Genomic DNA, 20,383 nt, shown 5'->3' with positions numbered 1-20,383 from the left:
GTTTTCACCATATAATACTTCGCTCCCTCGGCCAGCCAACAGTGAAATGCTGTGTGCCGCCAGTTTGCCTGTCCTCATGACGACCAGTGGGACAGCGGACAAGCTTTTGCAGTCAACTCCGCTGAAGCTGGATCTCAAAAGATCTGACTGCCTCCAGTGCCGTGCTGAAACTCAGCAAACGTTTCAGTGTTTAAAAATAGTTGCTCCTGAATTCCAAAGGAGGAGGGAGGGGTGTAATTTCTGATCTTTATTTGTTTTCTTGTCTTAATTGCTTTATTTTGCTCGCGAGAAAGTGGCACTCATAGTCGTTGAAATGTCACTTGTTATTACAGTGAAATCATGAAAATGTCACACATAGCAATCTGAAACACTGGCAGTTATGGAGGCTTATCCCTTCATTATGTATATAGAGATAACTCTAATCACTAGTATATGCAGTAGACCTTTGTACTGACTACCATTCCTATGTGACTCTTAGAGTATATCCATTTGTATCTCTTACTTGAGTGACTCTACTATTTGTACATTTGCAATTTTTCTATCTGTTTGTATCTCTTCCTTGTGTGACTTTACATCTTGTACATTTGCAATTTTTTTCTGTTTGTATCTTTTATGTAATGCAAGTAATCCTAAATCCTTATGTTTTGCAACTGGTTCTTATGTAAAGCGCTCTGACACCTTCGGTTATAGTTCGCCCTATATAAAATCGCATTAAATCAAATAAAAAAATTAAAAATAGGGTTCAAAAGTGCTTGGTAGGTACTTCTGGGCACATAGAAATAATGAGACACACATCACAAAAATATGATTTGTATTTTATTTTTTTATAGCTAAAACATCTCTCCACTGTATTATTGTAAAGAATGTCAAAACTAGGTAACCAATCCACACACACGATACGACCCCCGCCTCCACGCTCACCCAGCTCTATTGATGGAGGGCTGCGCATGCGCCAAACAAGAAACCAGGATGGCGGGAATGTTGCGTGATGGACAGAGCTCGGCGTCCGAGTTTGAAAAGACGAGACTGGAGTACATCGCCGCCATCACCGAGGTGAGGCTGTGTGAGGAGGAGGTCGAGAGAGACGGCTCTGCCGCTGTCACAGAGCTGAGCCTCCATGAGAAAGGAAGGGAGGGGAGTGAGGCTGCGATAAGAGACTACATTTCCCAGGAGGTTTAGCGCTCACCACGCTGTACGCAGCACTGCTGGGACTGGTGCGTTTGGAGCACGTGTTTGGAAGGAACAAGCTGGGCCAATCAGCTCCCGGCGTACCCGTACAACATGCTGGGAAGTGTAGTTCGTGTAGCTGTCAAAACACTGGTTTGAACTACAAAGGAAGGGGTGAATACTTTCTGCTCCAGAGGAATGGAGGCAAACACGTGGAATAGTATGCAACTGTAAGTAGCTGGGTGTAGGGGCGGAGTGACGCACCGGGCTTAACATTTTTCTCGTTTTAACAACTATTTTTGAAGGCTCGACGTGACAAAGCGATAGCTGTAGTATGCAATAAAACAGACAGCAGTGCTTTGAAGTGACACAGGTTTCATTCGAAAGGTGGCATTCATTTTTTTAGATTCCCAATGGCCTACTCTTCCGTGCAACTAGAAGGAGGCAAGAGGGCATTTGTAATGAAGATTGAATACAAGGTTGGTTAAGTAAAATCCTTTATTAGAGAGCAAGCAGGTACATCTCACAACATGGACAGCTCTCCTTCAACTGGAGCTGTCCCACTCTTCTGGAATCCTGCTTCGTGGCATCACCCAGTTGCTATGGTACTGGGTGCATGCACTCTAGCTAGGACATCACCCAGTTGCTATGGTACTGGGTGCATGCACTCTAGCTAGGACATCACCCAGTTGCTATGGTACTGGGTGCATGCCCCCTAGCTAGGACATCACCCAGTTGCTATCGTACTGGGTGCATGCACCCTTGCTAGGACATCCCCCAGTTGATATGGTACTGGGTGCATGCACCCTTGCTAGGACATCACCCAGTTGCTATGGTACTGGGTGCAGACACCCTAGCTAGGACATCACCCAGTTGCTATGGTACTGGGTGCATGCACCCCAGCTAGGACATCACCCAGTTGCTATGGTACTGGGTGCATGCACCCTAACTAGGACATCACCCAGTTGATATGGTACTGGGTGCATGCACCGTAGCTAGGATACCACAGCATTCAGCATGCATACCAGCTGGCGAATATCTGCATGAGTATATATCCCTATGAGTTGCCTATCCCCTTAAATAAAAGCACAGAATGGAGCCCATATCTTTTGCGTTTTGTCATGTTGTGTCTAACTATTTCAGACCTTTTCTGAATTGCACATATACACAGAGCGAACACCACCACGGAGTGACCAGAGATGGTTGAAAAAGTTCCCAAACATGAGCTGACACTAACCTAGCTTCTGGCAGCACATGAGATATAAAGCTTTTAGTTATCGTCCTTAGGAGGTACACACTCACTTTACCTGTGTTACCTAAAGGATAAGCAAAGGGTTCGGTTCTAATTTAATATCCCTATGTCGGGCACTATATATGCCAGGGTCCGTACATACCTTCCACTGTAATAAATATGAACTGTTACATATATAGCCTTTAGCCCAGAGGGTGTATAATGTCACTGAGTTAGTATCTTTTTATCTCTCGGTACTGGGAGCTAGTGGAGTACTTTGGTGATCTCAGCCCCATTAGAATCCAGACCCCTTCTTTCATAGCATAATTCAGCTTTCTCCTAGATGGTCCTATGGGCTTGCTTACCTTTTTTGGGAGGTGTGGGGGATCTGAGACTTTGTCAGTGAAGCCATTCTTGAACTGGTATTCTGTGATCAACCGTTCAGTGTATTGTATTATACCATTTATATAGCACTATATACCTATGTGGCGAGCTGATGCACTTGCCTGCTTGAGCAGTGTCGGACGCATGTTGTCTTTCTTCTGATCCTTTGTGGCAAGTTTGGTCATGTCGTCCAAGATGACCACTGAGGTGCAGTTATCATGTTACAGGATGCAGCGCTTAGCAGTGTGAAGAGGAATAAGTGTGAGAGGCGCACAGTTTGTTATTCATTACGATGGAAGCTTTGATTGGGTCACTTTATGGTACTGCCTGTGATCATAGACCACTTAATTGGTTAAGGCACTCAGTTGTCCATTCGAAGACATTTTGTTTTAACATTTAAGGTCCTGAGCAGCCATAGGTTTGAAGGAGAAATGGTGGGGGTATTTGTGGTGGACTTTGTTACGATCATCCCATATCTGATTTTCATTGTGAGATGCTAAGGAGCAGTCCTAGTATACAGCTAGTTAGAACCTGCAATGGCGGACTAAATTTCAGTCCTTTGTGGGCCAGCAGGATGTATAAGATCTCTTGACCAATTCCATGCCTGTTTAGTTGGTGGCAGAGGTTTATTGCTAGGTACTAGTACAGTACTGGGTGTTGAACGTGACCTGCAGCAGTTCTGTCTCATTATGGTAGGAGGGTCATGCAAAATAAGGGGATTATTATGCAGTCTGTACGAATTTCAATCAGCTGCCTGCCTGTTGAGTGTAATGGTATTAGTATTAGCGCAGGCCAGGAGGGTTATATATGAATTGACAGTACTATATAATACCCAGGCTAGCTATAGGTCAGGGCTTCATAACTTACCTGGACGTAGAAAGTTGTTTGTTTGGCTGTTCCATATCTGTATACTATAGATGTTACTTGAAGGTGAAATTATTATTCTGGGTTCTATCCCATGGTTGTGGAGAGATGTTTATTATCTTCTGAAGTGTACATACTCCTGCAGAGTCTTTTCCTCGCTCGCGCCAACGTTAATCTAGCGAACAAGGAAAATCTTACTCCAGACCACCTCTCTGTGAGATTTCTCAACACGGGCAGGTCTTAGATGGTCACTACTGCTCGTGTTGAGAAACTTTTGCTCGCGATGAGGAAGCTGCTGTTCGCAGAACTCAGCCCAGACCTCGATGTGAACTAGAGCTAAACTGAACTATTAGAGACACGGGCAATTCTACCAGAAGTGAAAAGAGATGTTAACCCCTCGGGCGCTCATGACAAGCTCAGCTCGTCATGAGGCACAGTGGCGCTGTGCTCATGATGAGCTGAGCTCGTCATGACTGCAGCAGAACGCCCAAGCGGGGATACTTCCCCTGATGTGCTGGGCGTTCCATTAAACAGGCGTGGAGCTGAGCTCGTCATGAGCACAGCGCCACCTGCATGATGAGCAGAGCTCGTCACAAGCACTGCGATGCTGCGCACGGCCACCCTCCCCCCGCATCGCGAGGGAATTAGCCCTGCGGCAAAGGGGTAATGATCCAATCACAGAGACCTGACATTACAGGCTAAAAGACTTTCTGTGTGTCGATGAGGATTTGTGCCTATTAATCTAAGTGAATGCGAAAAAACACTGTCTATATTCATATCATTTACTCAACAAACTATTCCACTAGTGTCCCGCTTGGAACAGGAGAATGTTGGCCTCCTATATGTGTATGTATTTTATATACCCATCTCTGTTCTCTTTCAAATACTTGTCTGCTAGTGTATCTCAAGCCTGTTCTCTCCAATATCCCCCATTATATTTCATTCTCATTACATCCAATTTGTAGGAAGTGATGTAGGATCACAGTGGCCATGAATCTTGTCTCTGTATTATACCATAATATTTTCACCATCCCAGTGGTCATGCCAATGTATCATAAAAAAGGTACCAAAGCCTGGAACCTCAAACTTGCACCCTGATGGGCAACATTACTCGCTTTTTTGAATTATAGTGCATTTTAAGGTAACGCTTAGAGACCACTTTATCTTAGAATCCAAGATGGCAGAGGGACTGAAGCTCAGTTGAAGAGCTCCACTTCCAGGGCATAAAAATTTAACTGGGGACTGCTTGAAGCTTCCGTGGAAGGTATCAGGAGGGAAGTGGGCCAGTCAGACTCTCCTGGGGAGTGACTGCTCCTCACCTGGCCACTAAGGCCCATGATTATCTATACCTCATTTTCGGTGTTGCGTTTGGTGTGTTTGCGCGATTGCCATGGGTACTTCAAGCCTAACTCAGTCTCTTTTATGGGACTAGTAAGTGGTCATATACTGTATCTACTGCTCACTATTACCACTAAAGAGATTCAGTTTGGCTTGAAGTAGTTATGCCATTTAGTGTTATTCATGGGAGTGGCTTAACCTATCACATAAGCATGGCGCTAGTGTGCCACTAGCGTGGAACTTGTTTGCTGTGAATGTATTTACATTGGCTTAGTCAAAGCATGATACGATTATGACTGCTATGAACAACATACAGTATGGAGATACACAGATAATGGCTCTGTGTTCTCTTGTCTGTTAGAGGTTATTGAGAGATCCTTTAATTCTCTAATTTGCATGCATCCCCTCTTCCTTACACTAATTAGATTGACTGTTACATGTAGGAGAAGCGACCGCAGGGACTCTCTGGTCCTGATGAAAGCCACAGACCTCATGAGAAGTTCAATGAGTTGGCTGAAACTAGTTGGCCAATGACCATGAGGGCCAATTGATACCCACTAATGTCACTATAATCTCCATGAGTTTTAATCTTACCATGGGAATGCTAATAAAATAACTGTCTACCGCCAGGTAATTTTAATCATCACCCATTATGGTTGCGCCGCATGGCATTTTTCCACCTTAGGGAACATCTTCCAACAAAAGATCTCAATCAAGTGCTCCACCGTGGTGGCCACATGGACAAACCAAACACCTTGGCCAGGCGAGGAGCAGATCCCGCGATGAAGCAAGCCACTTGGGTGGGGGATGGTCTTGCATCCTGAGGATTCATATATCACTATGACATCATACAGTTGGGTTCATAAGAAGTCCTCTCCTGAAGTAGTAGGTATCGTCCATGATTGTAGGGTGCATTCCACTGGTATTGTGTTGCTGTATATGTTGCGGAATTTGTGTAACACCCCCTCATCAGAGTCCTCTCTCTTTCTTTTGGTATGGTTTTATTTCTTTTGGTATGGTTTTATTATGAGCAACAGGACTGAAAGTACCAGGACAGAAAGGAAAAAACGGGACTCCTCGAGATACTGAGATGCGCCTAGCTTCTCCTTGCTTTTTAGACAGCACAATTGTCCATGCTTAGGGTGACCAGATTTTGTAAAACAAGAACTAAGACATTCCACTGACAAAGAAGTAGGACTACAATTTTGAAGCAGCTTGAGGTGGGGTGAGAACCCAAAATAACTTAATTCTCAGCTCTCACTAATGTAGAAAACTGATGATAATGATGGATTGAAGTAGCAAATGATGGGAATTAAGAGAACAGTATAGTAAACATTAAATGTGCGTAACAGTCCCTGTGTAAAGAAACATTGGCCAAGCCAATAGGTCTCGCCTATGCAAGAGCTATTGGCTTTGCCAATGTGTTTTAGCCATGTTGTACACCAGTCAGACCCCCCAGGATATAGCGGCATGGATTAGCAAATTTAGCGGCACAAAAATGGAAATTTAGCGGCACAAATATGGAAATTTAGCGGCAATTTTGCGGCATTTTATGTGGCCATTTTTCCTACAACAAACACAGATATCTTAGTTTTTTAGGTCGAGCCTTTACCATTCCGCAGGAATGGGAAATGGGGAGAATTCAAGTCGGCTATTTTCTCGTCAAACCAAAGGGCTTTCAGCCCGCGGTTTTCATGCAGTGCCCGTCAACATGCACGCGCATCGCATGCAAGCCCAGCCCAGTCCTCCCCTCATTCACGCCCACCCACCAGGCTCTCCCGCCCCCAACAGGCTTCTCTCCCAATCCGCATGCAAGCCCAGCCCAGTCCTCCCCTCATTCACGCCCACCCACCAGGCTCTCCCGCCCCCATCAGGCTTCTCTCCCAATCCGCATGCAAGCCCAGCCCAGTCTTCCCCTCATTCACGCCCACCCACCAGGCTCTCCCGCCCCATCAGGCTTCTCTCCCAATCCGCCTGGCTCCCCTCGCGCATTCACGCCTCCCACCAGGCTTTCCCGCCCCCATCCGGCGTTTCATTTTTTTTTTGTTTGTTTCTGGTGCACGTCGCGTTTCTCCTGTCCGAGTGCTCGTTTTGGCTTCCCAGGTTGTTTACTGATATATTTGTCTCAACAAATCCCCTCCATTTTAACGGAAAGGTCTGGAATAGTTGTATGTCTGAGATATGCGGCTTTCGAGGGGAGGTTTATTCATGAGTTCTACAGTGTCTGGATGTTCAGACAACAGTTTTGGTGTTTGTTTATCCTGAGAAACCGCAGTGTATGCTGGTAACTTTTATATAACCTGGAGTTCACAGAGCGTAAAACGCTTGCGAGGTAATTGTTTTATTTCTGCCATTTACTTTAACAGTTGCATATACAAGTGTAAGACTCTAACGCCACCTGGAGCCGAAGTCAGAAAGAGAGAACTTTCTTTTCCGCCTTCATCCTTTATGTAGTCACATATTTAAAGCGGCAGTTCTTCGAAAATGATGCACTTTCTTGCCACCAGCACATCAAAGGGCTTCGCCCAGCGTGCGCTCAGCGGCTTCTCCTCCCCTAATTAATCATGGCTGGCCGGCCGTGCTTTCAGTTTCCCGGCCGCTCTTAACGCTTGTTTTTTTGTCCGGGACCCCTGCTGTTTCCGCCCTCTGACCACCGTCTGACAGAAGCACAGTATTTCCAATATAAATGCTGTGGTGCTGGACAACAGTTTGTTGTAATTTATACCTGTCCCGCTTCTTTTCATTAGAATTTTTTTTATTTACAGTCTCCTTCCTTCAGCACGTCGCAGTTTGTTTTCCTTGCACCGCCCCTTCTTACAGTCCCTTTAACCATTTTGGTACGGCAGCGATGGAGTTGCTCTGCCCCAACTAGCATGTTTTTGTTAAGCCTCCAAATGTGCAGCACAAACACGGCGTACAAAGAGATTAACGTGTTGCCTGGAGCACATTTCGGGAAGAACATTAAATGAAAGTTCAAACCCACTTTATGGTACCGTAACTTGCTTTCACTTGTTTTCTTTGTTTCCAGTGCTATTTTAGAGCTTTGTGCAAACTACACTTGCGGTTTTCACTCACACGTACTACCAGTATTTTGCTAGTAATAACTTTGAGGGAATAGCATATTTTTGTTTTCTAAATAGCATGCACCCTCAACCCCTCACTCACCCTCACTCACCCTCACTCATCCTCACTCACCCTCACTCACCCTCACTCACCCTCACTCATCCTCACTCATCCTCACTCACCCTCAACCCCTCACCCTCACCCACCCTCAACCCCTCACCCTAACTCACACTCACTCCTCACTCATCCTCACTCACCCTCAACGCCTCACCCTCACCCACCCTCAACACCTCACCCAAACTCACACTCACTCACCCTCACGCTCACTCACTCTCACTCACCCTCAACCCCTCAATCACCCTCAACACCTCACTCACCCTCAACACCTCACTCACCCTCAACACCTCACTCACCCTCAACACCTCACTCACCCTCAAACACCTCACTCACCCTCAACTCCACAGTCACCCTCACACGCACTCACCCTCAACTCCTCACCCTCACACTCACACACTCACACCCCCTCACTCACACTCACACACACTCAATGACAATAACTCACACTCAGACTCACACACCCTCACGCTCACACACCCTCACCATCACACCCCATCACCCTCACACCCCCTCACTCACACTCACACTCAATGACAATACCTCACACTCACCCTCACTCACCCTCAACGCCTCCACCTCAACTCCTCACCCGCACTCACCCTCAACACCTCAATCACCCTCAACACCTCACCCTCACTCACCCTCAACACCTCACTCACCCTCAACTCCTCACTCACCCTCAACACCTCACTCACCCTCAACACCTCACTCACCCTCACTCTCACTCATCCTTACTCACCCTCAACACCTCACCCTCATCTACGCAACGCCACTCATCTACTAAAAGACACTCAACTACGCAACGCCACTCAACTACGCAATGCCACTCAACTATGCAACGCCACTCAACTATGCAACGCCACTCAACTATGCAACGCCACTCAACTACGCAACGACACTCACACATGCAACACCACTCACACATGCAACGCCACTAAACAACGCAACACCACTCAACTACGCAACGACACTCAACTACGCAACGACACTCAACTACGCAACAACACTCACACATGCAACGCCACTCACACATGCAACACCACTCACACATGCAACGCCACTAAACAACGCAACACCACTCAACTACGCACACATGCAACGCCACTGCCACATGCAACGCCACTCACACATGCAACGCCACTCACACATGCAACGCCACTCACACAGGCAACGCCACTCACACAGGCAACGCCACTCACACAGGCAACACAAATCACACAGCCAACGCCTCACACACAGGCAACGCCACTCACACACGCAACGCCACTCACACACGCAACGCCACTCACACACGCAACGCCACTCACACACGCAACGCCACTCACACACGCAATGCCACTCACACACGCAACGCCACTCACACACGCAACGCCACTCACACACGCAACGCCACACACGCAACGCCACACACGCAACGCCACTCACACACGCAACGCCACTCACACACGCAACGCCACTCACACACGAACAACACTCACGTTGCCAATTGATCGTGCAGTACGACAGGTGGAACTATTACAATGGCAAATAACAATGCCTTTCACTGTTGTTATCATTTAGAATACATAAAGGGCTTTGTCATTTACACAACCAATAGCTCAAACTTTCCTACTGCGAGACCTATTGGCAACGCCAGTGCTTGTTTAGTTACTTAACAACATGAAGCTATGTATATTTGGTTTCTTTACAATGTAGACACTTTGGGGCAGATTTACAAGCCCCTTGCGCTGCTTTTACGCCACCGTTGCGTCACTTTTGTGATGCAGCGGCGGCGCAAAAGATGCACCATGGTGCAGGGTATTTACTACGTGACGCATCTCCCAGATGCGTCACGTTGCAAAGCCTTGCGCCAGAAGAGGCGTACCATTGCAGGTCAGTTTGTGTCTTGCAATAGCCTTAGAGCTTGGTGCCACTGTACCTGCTGCACTAATGATGGCTATACCCATCGCCCCTTTTATTAGTAAGCACTTTAAATAGTACAGTGTATTTTGAACATGACCTGATATCCCACCGGATGCCCGTTCGACAGACCTAAACACTAGAGAAAGAGCAGTCAAAACCGCCAAGTGGTCACTTGTTAAACAGTAGCGAACTGCATGTTGGTACTTGTAGTTTCGTTGCAAAATGTCAGCCTGCAAATCGTCTCAGATTTAAAAGTGGGGACTGATTGAAGTTGACACCCATGACATGGGGCCACTTGACGCCCGTGTGAAATTTCTCGCCTCTAGGATTTTTCCTATGGCTCACTCCCAGGGGAAAATGGTCTGCAATAGGTGAGCTCAACCCTCTGACTTCATCCCTTGTCCAGCGCGCCTCTGCAGATACCCCGTCCCGTGTGCGCCTCAGCTCTCTCGGCTGAGTGGTTCTGTCTGTTTATCTTGAGGGGCAGACATCTCTGCACGGCGCTTCGTCTCCAAGCCAGCGAATAGGGTGACCAACTGGCATTGGTGCAAATTCAGGACGGTGAGTGTAAAAATTCAGGACAAAGGGTCACAATTCAGGACACAAATTCAGGACAGGAGCTCAAAATTCAGGACAAAACTTCAGGACAATAGGTACGTTTTACAGACACATCAGAGGTCACGCAATAGTATATAAGTAAGCCCAGCCATTTCCAAACATATTCAACCGTTTGCAAACCTATCCATCATGTATCCTTCCATCTATCATTTCACTCATCTATCCCTTCATCCATCCCCTCATCCATCCTTTCACTCATCTCCATTATCCATCCACCCTTTCACCCTATCCATCTGTACACTTATCTATCCACTTTTTATCCCATCCATCCATTCACTCATCCATTCAGCCATTTACCCTTTCACCAATACAGCCATCCTTTCACTTACTAATCCTTCCACCCATACACTATTTTAGTCATCCATCCATCCTCCCTTTCTCTCTCCATCGACCCTTTCACTTAGCCATCCTTCCTTCCATCCATCCTTTCACCCACCCATCATCCATCCATCCATCTGTCCTTCCCCTCATCATCCATCCTTCCCCTGATCACCCATCCATCCTTCTCCTCATCCATCCATCCTTCCCCTCCATCCATCCATCCATCCCTCCTTCTCCTCATCCATCCATCCTTCCCCTCATCCATCCATCCCTCCTTCTCCTCATCCATCCATCCTTCCCCTCCATCCATCCATCACCTCATCCATCATCCTTCCCCTCATCCATCCTTCCCCTCATCCATCATCCTTCCCCTCATCCATCATCCTTCCCCTCATCCATCATCCTTCCCCTCATCCATCCATCCATCCTTCCCCTCCATCCATCCATCCATCCCTCCTTCTCCTCATCCATCCATCCTTCCCCTCCATCCATCCATCCTTCCCCTCCATCCATCCATCCATCCATCCTTCACCTCATCCATCATCCTTCCCCTCATCCATCTTTCCCCTCATCCATCATCCAGCTACCCTTCCATTTCTTTATTTTCTTAAATTATAGACTGCATGTTTGAAGAACCGAGGTTTGCTTGCAATTTAGTGACAGTAATTACGCTCTGTGAAGAGAACCACGTGCTGCCTCGGTGTAATCAGGGGTGTAATCTGGCCGAGTCTCAGATGTTTGGGGCCCTGGGTAGAAATGGAATGTGTGAGCCCCCCTCTAAATAGCAGAGACATGACACATTGCCTCGTACAGGAATTCACAGACGCAGGGCGCTTGCCGCCCCAGAGCTCGGGAGACAACCCTCCAACCTCACCTCTCCCCAGTCCCTCTTCCACCTGCTGGCGCGTGCTGCCCTCCTGGGACCCTGTGACCTCTGCGGCTGGCCCCTCTCGGGCTCTCCGTGGCTGGATAGCTGAACCTGTCTGCTCCTTAACAAGCACGTGCGAGGTGGGATCAATGGGGCGCAGGCTAGCCACTGAAAGGTGCTTTTATCTGATAATTAGCATCAACTTGGAGACAAATTGATTGTTGGCTCGGGGTAACAAGAGGGAAATGGCAGTCGCCGATTCCACCATCAGGCAGGGCTGTTTGCATGTGACTAGATGTCGCTGCTCCTGAACCTGCAGCCCCTCCCTCTGTCACCTTCGAAGCACCTCTCAACAGGTCATCAAGGGCTCGAGGTGTGAGGGTTGCAATCCCGCTGTGCCTCTCCAATGCTGCTGATAAAGCAGACCCCCCAGGATATAGCGAAAAATGCAGCGATTTCTAAAAAAATGCCGATTTCGCGGGCATTTTTGTAAAATTCGCGGCATTTTTTAAAAAGTGCCTATTTCTCGGCAAATCGCGATATCCTGGAGGGTCTGACCAGTGTGGTTGCTGTTCAGCACGGCTAAAAGTTAGTGCCATATAGGAAAGTGACGTGGAGTATCATAGACTTGAATGGCGATGAGTGGAGTGGATTGTTGTGGAGTGGCATAGAGTGTTGTGTGTTGTAGTGGCGCAGAGTGGAGTCAAGCAGAGTGGTGTACAGTGGGGTGGCGTAGAGTAGACTGGAGTAGACTGCATTGGGATAGAATGTTGCTGAGTATAGTGGCGTAGAGCGCTGCAGCATAGAATTCAGCGGAGTACAATACAGCGTCATAGAATGCAGTGGCGTAGATCATAGTGTTTCATAGTAGAGGGCAGAGTGGAGTGATGTAGAGTGCTGTGGTGCAGAGTAGAGAGGCTTAGAGTGGTGCACAGTATAATATAGTGCCATAGAGTGCAGTGACATAGAGTTCTGTAGCAAAAAATTGAATTCTGCACAGTGGAGTAATGTAGAGTGCAGTGGAGTAGAGGGCATTAGTGCAAAGTAGAGTGATCAAGATTGACAAGGAAGGAATAGGAGGGAGGAGCAACCCCTTGAGGTGTCTATCTCATTACTGATACAATCAAATGGGAGTCACTATTCGGGTAGGGTGGGGAGTTACCAGATTGAACAGGGGAACATAGATAAATTAGTTTTAGACGTCAACTATTTTTGAAAGACGACGCATCTAGAAAAATTTAAAGACCACCAGCATCTAGTGCACCCCCCATAAGGGCTGGACTAACGCTTACTAAGGGAGAGAAGAAAGGTACAAAAAAATTGGTCTCTGAAAGGGTATCTCCCAGGGGGACCACACTTAAGCGGCTAAAAAGTTTAAGCTGGAACATTGCGGGGTTGTCGGACAAAGCAGCCCTCCCACAATGGTTGGACATAGTAAACAATCCTAGTATATTATGTCTCCAAGAAACGTGGTCTGTCCAGGAAATTCATTTAATTGGGTACCAAACTTTTAATACACCAGCTATTACTAGCATACAGGGCAGAAATAAAGGGGGGTTATGTACCTACGTCTCAACCTCAGGAGGGATTACAGTTGCTAAATTTATCACAACAGAGTATTATCAGATTTTAATAGTCATATGGGGAGTAGTAAAAAACATGGTTATAATACATTTCTAGAACAATATCTCCACACCCCTATGGGAAAATGTTATAAACAATCTTATTAGTAACTTGCTTAGTTTAGAGGAACAGATGACAGGAGACATGGCTCTATTATGGGTGGGCGACTTTAACTGTCCCCTTTGCCCACGTAGTGCCTCTGGCACTTGTGGCTTAGGAGATAATAAGGAGGATACTCCCACCCATTGTACACACTCAAAACTAGGGGCCTTACCGAACAATTTGATTTTTCATTTCGATTTACCATATGTAAATGAATTATGCTCACCAGTGATACCGTTTCAGCCCACTTTCAATGGGAGCGGGTGCAACTCTATTATCGATTTCCCACATATAAAATCTAGGCACTCAGCACTCGTGTCCTCATTGGAGATAAACAAAACTCTGAGTGATCATTACCCCATATTCTTTGCATTAAAAACTAAAGGGGTGGATGAAAACTTGAAGGGAAATGTTTGTATAACCCCCATATCAGCCTTGCGAGTTCAAATGGATACTCCATCAAATGGGATAAAATTGAACCTGAGCTTTTTCTTCAAAAGCTAGTTAAGAATACCCACGATCATATGGAAATATGTTTTTCACAATCCGGGGAAAACCATACTGTCTATGATTCCTTCCATAAAATTACAGAGGAAATCAGAAAATTACAAGGGATCATTGTCCTAGTATTAATAGAATCCAAAGGTGGTTTGACAAGGATTGTACAAAGGCACATATTAATTTGAAACGTACCTTACATGAAGTCCCTAGATTAAATGAGTCAGTACGGTTGGCTAGAAAATCGTACCGTGCTGCCATAGTTGGCAGGAAAAAACAACTAAAAAGGGAAGCTTGGCAGACGTGACATGAAGCATGTCTAAGGAATGACAACATAGCCTTTTGGAAAGCGGTAAACGCGCCTTTCCTACAAGACAAGGACACAGACGTAATTGATCTAGCCATCCCAGGCGAAACTTGGGTTAAACACTTCATGGGCCTATATGATAAAGTTATGGGGCAGGAATTTGGGGGATCGAACAAGTGGAGCAGATCCAATGTTGTGAAAACCTCTTCATCCGCTATTTATTAGCAGTTCCTAAAACTACGGCTACTTACATCTGCTACAGTGAAGTGGGTTTACCATCTATTACTGACACCATCAAAATCTCCCCCTTATTGTTATGGCATAAAATTTGGGTCACACCTGAAACAGGCTTAAATAGAGACATCATTATAGACTGCCTCAATTTAGATAGAGTGGCTAACATACAATGGATCAAATACGTAAAAAACATAATGTACGAGATTGGGCACCCAGAATTCTTTGATACTCCAATAAGTATGGAATCAGTGTCTAGAAGTACACTAAAAAGCTGGCCCTGGAACATTTAGACAATATAAGGTGGTTTTTGGAAAAGGGTAAATGTACAGTTATGGAAAATCAGTTATTGACCATCTGTGAGGGGATTCAACCTTATTTATTACTTGAATCAAGTTGTTATACACGGATGCTGCTGACACGTTTCCGTACTGATTCATTTTTTTAGATTAATACCCTTTCCAGAATGTAATGACTGGTCAAAGGACCTGGCTATCTGCCCATGCGACGATGTATTCCACCAATCAAATATCCACTGTATCTTGTTTTGTAAATTTTACTTGATTCCAAGGAAAAGGCGTTTGATTCGAATACTAAAGAGCTGGGGGTTAAAAAGCGACAGAGTAGCATTTTTAAAACTAAAACAACTAGAAACTGAATATGTAATTAAGGCAGTATCCACTTTTTTAAAGCTAGTCATCAGCTATCGGAATACCATATGAAGGGGTGCAATTAGTTAACATGTTTTCAACATTGATCCCGGATGCCTGTTCATGTTTTTCCCCCTAATGGAATGTTACTTGAATGAATGTATATAGCGAATATTTATACTTGCAACATCTTGAACTGAATATGAATGTACAATGTCTCTCCGCCTTTTCCCCGGCAATGGCCTAATGAAATGAACTGCACAGAGCGATTATTTTAACATCTCATAGGGCATGTAGATGAGTATTTTATTATTGTCATGTTTTTAATTCTGTATAGACTTTTTAACACTTTTTTAACTTGTGCTTTTATGATTTTTGTAATTTAAATCGACTAAAGCATTAATTGAAAAAAAAGTGAATTGAGTGGCCTAGAGTGCATTGATGTATAGTAAAGTGGTGTGGCTTAGAGTGTATTGGCATAGAATGCAGTATGGCACAGTAGAGTGGCTTGGAGTGCATTGGCATAGAGCGGTGGAGAGTAGAGTGTAGTGGCATTGAGTACAGTGGCACAGAGTGCAGTGACATAGAGAGGTTGGTGCAGAGTGGCATACAGTGGAGTGGAATGGCGTAGAGTGGACTGGTATAGAGGGCATTGGTGTAGAGTGCAGTGGCATAGATTGCAGCAGTATAAAGTAGAATGGTGCATAGTAGAGTGCAGTGTTGTATTGTGCAGTGGTGCAGAGTAGAGGAGTGTAGAGTGGTGCAGATTAGAGTATAGGGTTGTAGAATGCAGTGGTATAGAGTGTAGTAGTGAAGAGTGGAGTCCTGTGCATTGACGGAGTAGAGTGCATTGGCATAAAATGCAGTAGTGCAGAGTAGAGTGAATTAGCATAGAGTGGTGTGGTGTAGAGTATATTGCAATGGCATAGAGTGCAGAAGAGTAGTGTAGATTTCAGTGTTGCAGAGTAGAGTGGCATAGAGAGCAGGGGTATAGAATATCGGATTGCAGAGTGGAGTGCCGTGGTTTAGAGTAGAGTATCATGGAGTAGAGTGCAGAAGAGTAGATTAGCGTAGAGTATAGTGGAGTGGATCAGGCTAGAGTGCAGTTTCATTGAATAAGTGGTGTAGAGTGCAGTGGTGCAGAATAGATTGAAGTGGCATACAGTGGATTGTTTTAGAGTGCAGTGGCGTGGTGAAAAGTGTTGTAGCGTACAATGGAGCTATGCTGAGTAGAGTGGAGTGCGGTGGAACAGAGTGCAGTGGTGTAGAGTGCATTGGCATAGAGTGGAGCAGCGTAGAGTGCAGTGGTGTTGATTGGAGTGGTGCATAGTAGAGTGGAGTGGCGTTGAGGAGTATGCATGGTGTGGTAGCGCACTGCCATTACAGAAGCACATTTTCATTTGAAATGACCGTTACATTTGCACAGACATACAGTTTTACTAATAAAACTGTACAGCACACCAATGATAAAGTATGGAAATTACATCACCTGGTGTATTGATTTCCTTTGATCATATTAAAGTATTTGTTTCCGACACGCGTCAGAATTAACAAGTAGTGTGCTTCCTTTGTGTTTTCCTAATTCTAATGAAGGTTGAAATACTTGTACAGTTCATGTAAGTGTTGTTGTATGCTACAAAAAAAACTTTCATACCCTCAGTATCCATCAAGATTGTCAATAAATCCTCTCACTGTGAAGTCCGAGAAAGAAAAGTAGACGCCAAGCTTCCTCGGAAGACAGAGCCTGACATTTGACCTCCGTCTTTGAATGCACATTACTTGTTATGAGATAAGAATAATATTTACCGGCCTGTTTACAGAAAGGAGCACTTGTGGAAGAACACAAGATGAGGCACTGTGAAAAGGCTTCACTCCTTGAGAGGAACTAACTGAAGGTGATCGCCCAAAACAAACAAAACCAGCCAGTAGAAAGCCCGAAAATGTCAATTACAAACCAAAAACCCACTGGTAAGCAACAAGCGGAATGCATTCCCTTGAAAGCTTTCTGAATGTCCCCAAGATGTCTTAAGTAAACCAGACCGCTGTGCTGTCTGGAGGGCTTTAACCTAAAAATGGACATATTTACAGATGATTTACAGAAAACTGCAGGGACAGACAATGAACAGCAGGGATTTTCCCATCAAATCTTAGATGTCTGGTCAACCTGTACATGCTGGCATTTACAATTTAAAAAGGGAAATGAAAAGTCATAAAATAAAATACTATAATCTTTTGATGGTTAAAAAAGCCAGGGCTGACTAAGGGATTGAAGGGGTTAGAGGTGACATGAGGTCATTTTACATCTTAACTGTCAATCGGCTCCACGGAATCCAGTTGTAGCATAAAATGGTCCACCTCCCAACGTCACAAACACTCTGATTGTATAACACAAAGTATTTGAGTCATTAGGCGAGGGAAAAGGGGAAAGGAAGGAAAGGGAAGGGTCAGCAGGGAAGGGAAAACCTGAAACGACAAAAGATAACTTCATAAACAAAAACAAGCAACAACAGGCTACTCTCATATAGTCTCGCTAGAAAGCCTATATACCTGCATAATAGAAGGAAACAGACTGCCTGCGGAAATACCTCTTCTCACACCCCTCTCGCGACCTGGATTTGTCTAATGAAAAATAAACAATATTCAGTAATGCATTCATTCCAGTTTCAATAATAAAGAGCTATGTGTGTGAAAAAACCACCCCCTACACATACCACGAAACAGGAGTGGAGGTATGGAATAAAGGAGTCTGTTGAATCAATCAAAAGAAAAGAATCAAGGTAATAAGCAGAAGTATAATCCCCAATTTTGTAAATGAAGATAAGCCACCGGAATCCTGACAGAGGATCACAGACACGGTAGTGTGTAGGATGCAAAAACCACAACACTCCGCTCTTTTTAATGTTGTCTTAATTGCACCGACTTGTGCAACTGATTAGGTTCCGATAATAGAAATACGGTAACGCGTAGTTGAGACCACTACTGCGCTCCGCTTCCTTTCCAATATGTCCACCTATGCCCAGGTAGTAACACGGTAGTGTGTAGTTGATACCACCACTGCGCTCCACGTGTACTGATTATCCTCGAAATGAAGAAAGCAAAGTCAAACAACAAACAGCAAAGTAAAGGCCGAAATAGAAGCTCCCTTCGCTTCTAAATGAAAACTCTTATCATGTCACTTACAGCAACACGTAACAGAAAACTACTGTGAATGGATCGCTACCGGAATGGATCACCTCGTTCCTCACCGGAAGAACTCAGAGAGTCCGGCTCCCTCCATTCAAATCAGAGGCCTCTGAAGTCATCTGCGGCGTGCCGCAAGGATCGTCACTCAGCCCCACCCTCTTCAACGTGTACATGAGCCCCCTCGCAGCCATCGTTCGCCAACACAATCTCAACATCATCTCCTACGCTGACGACACCCAACTGATCCTCTCACTCACCAAGGACCCCAACACCGCCAAAAACAACTTACACGAAGGAATGAAAGAAGTAGCCGAGTGGATGAAGCACAGCCGTCTGAAACTGAATTCAGACAAAACAGAAGTCCTAATCTTAGGTACCTCCCCCTCCGCCTGGGACGACTCTTGGTGGCCAGAGGCCCTTGGAAAAGCACCCATCCCGACGGACCACGCACGGAACCTAGGCGTCATCCTGGACTCCTCACTCTCAATGACCAGACAAGTCAACGCTGTCTCATCATCTTGCTTCAACATTCTTCGCATGCTCAAAAAAACATTTCGCTGGATCCCCACCGAAACTAGAAAAACAGTCACTCACGCACTGGTCACGAGTCGCCTGGACTACGGAAACACCCTATACGCCGGTACCACCGTAAAACTCCAGAAAAAACTCCAACGCATCCAGAATGCCTCAGCCAGGATCATACTTGATATCCCGCGTAAAGAACACATCTCTGGTCACCTGAAAAACCTCCACTGGCTCCCCGTAAATAAGAGGATTACCTTCCGCCTCTTAACCCACGCACACAAAGCACTTTACGAACTTGGACCCGAATGCCTCAACACACGACTGTCCTTCTACACCCCCTCCCGTCAGCTACGATCCTCCAACCAAGCCCTTGCCACTGTTCCTCGCATCAACAAAGCCACCATGGGAGGTAGATCCTTCTCCTACCTGGCAGCCAAAACCTGGAACTCTCTTCCCACTGACCTTCGCCTTACTCAGAACCACCTAGCATTCAGAAAGCAACTTAAAACTTGGATATTCGACAAGTAATTTCCCCCCCTTCCTCAAGCGCCTTGAGACCCTATGGGTATGTAGCGCGCTATATAAATTTCTGACTTGACTTCTGACTTGACTCCGCTATAAGGCAAATGCAAAGGAAACAATGAAGAATCCTTTGGCAGCGCGGCGGAAGGCAGCGCGCTCCAGAAAACACAGCACAGATCAGGTCGTACCTCGGGTTCACGAAGCACACTGCCCTTCGCTCTCGAAGGCTCAGAATCATAGAATACGGTTTGCAGAGGAATCCACCCTCACGCCAGGAGAACGTCGGGAAACTAACAAGAATAACACGCACCCGGATGAGTGTTCGGCTCCCTGAAGTACTTCCTCATTACCAAGAGGGAATCATGGGAAATGTAGTTTTTTACGTGTCATGTAGGCGCAACCACGGTAAAAACTGACATTAACAGTATGCAGTGTATTTGTACTTTTTTGTCACTTTTGGAAATGTGTAACTTATGTCCTTGTATCGTGCCAAAATAGTACTCCGCAATTATTTGAGGCTGATGAACATCAAAAAGAAGAAATTAAAATTGTTCAATATAATAGACTTTATAATTTAAAATACATTTTAAATATTACTTTTTAGGTCTCGACTATTTTATCACGTAAGTGATAATTAGACAAGAGTATTGAGGGCCAAATAAGCTCTGAAACCAACGGCAGATTTGCCACAGTTCATGTGCTCCGTGCACAAACCAGCTACGTCACAAACCACCATTTGTCTGTCAGTGCCTCACACACTTCAAAGGCTCCGCTCCCCGCCTGCACATCGCACTCTCCTACTTCCCTCCCACCTCCCACAGCCGCTCTTCTCATTCACGCACTCTGCAGGTCACCAGTCACAGACA

The 20,383-nt window shown here is 45.6% G+C and overlaps 1 protein-coding gene across 1 annotated transcript in view; it reads left to right on the top strand.

Moving 5' to 3' along the window:
* The first annotated feature begins 853 nt into the window (after nucleotides 1-853).
* The window catches only part of LOC147665686 (uncharacterized), a 59,938-nt gene continuing 40,408 nt past the window's right edge, over nucleotides 854-20,383 (top strand). Inside the window, exon 1 of the mRNA XM_086949594.1 lies at nucleotides 854-1,053. Within this exon, the coding sequence (XP_086805720.1) occupies nucleotides 934-1,053 (120 nt within the window). The 5' untranslated portion in view covers nucleotides 854-933. The remainder of the gene's footprint in view (nucleotides 1,054-20,383) is intronic.

Source organism: Lissotriton vulgaris, unplaced genomic scaffold (genome assembly GCF_964263255.1).
Source record: "Lissotriton vulgaris unplaced genomic scaffold, aLisVul1.2 SCAFFOLD_510, whole genome shotgun sequence".
Taxonomy (NCBI): domain Eukaryota; kingdom Metazoa; phylum Chordata; class Amphibia; order Caudata; family Salamandridae; genus Lissotriton; species Lissotriton vulgaris.
Note: the sequence above shows the minus strand (reverse complement) of the source record. Positions and strands in the feature narration are given on the sequence as shown.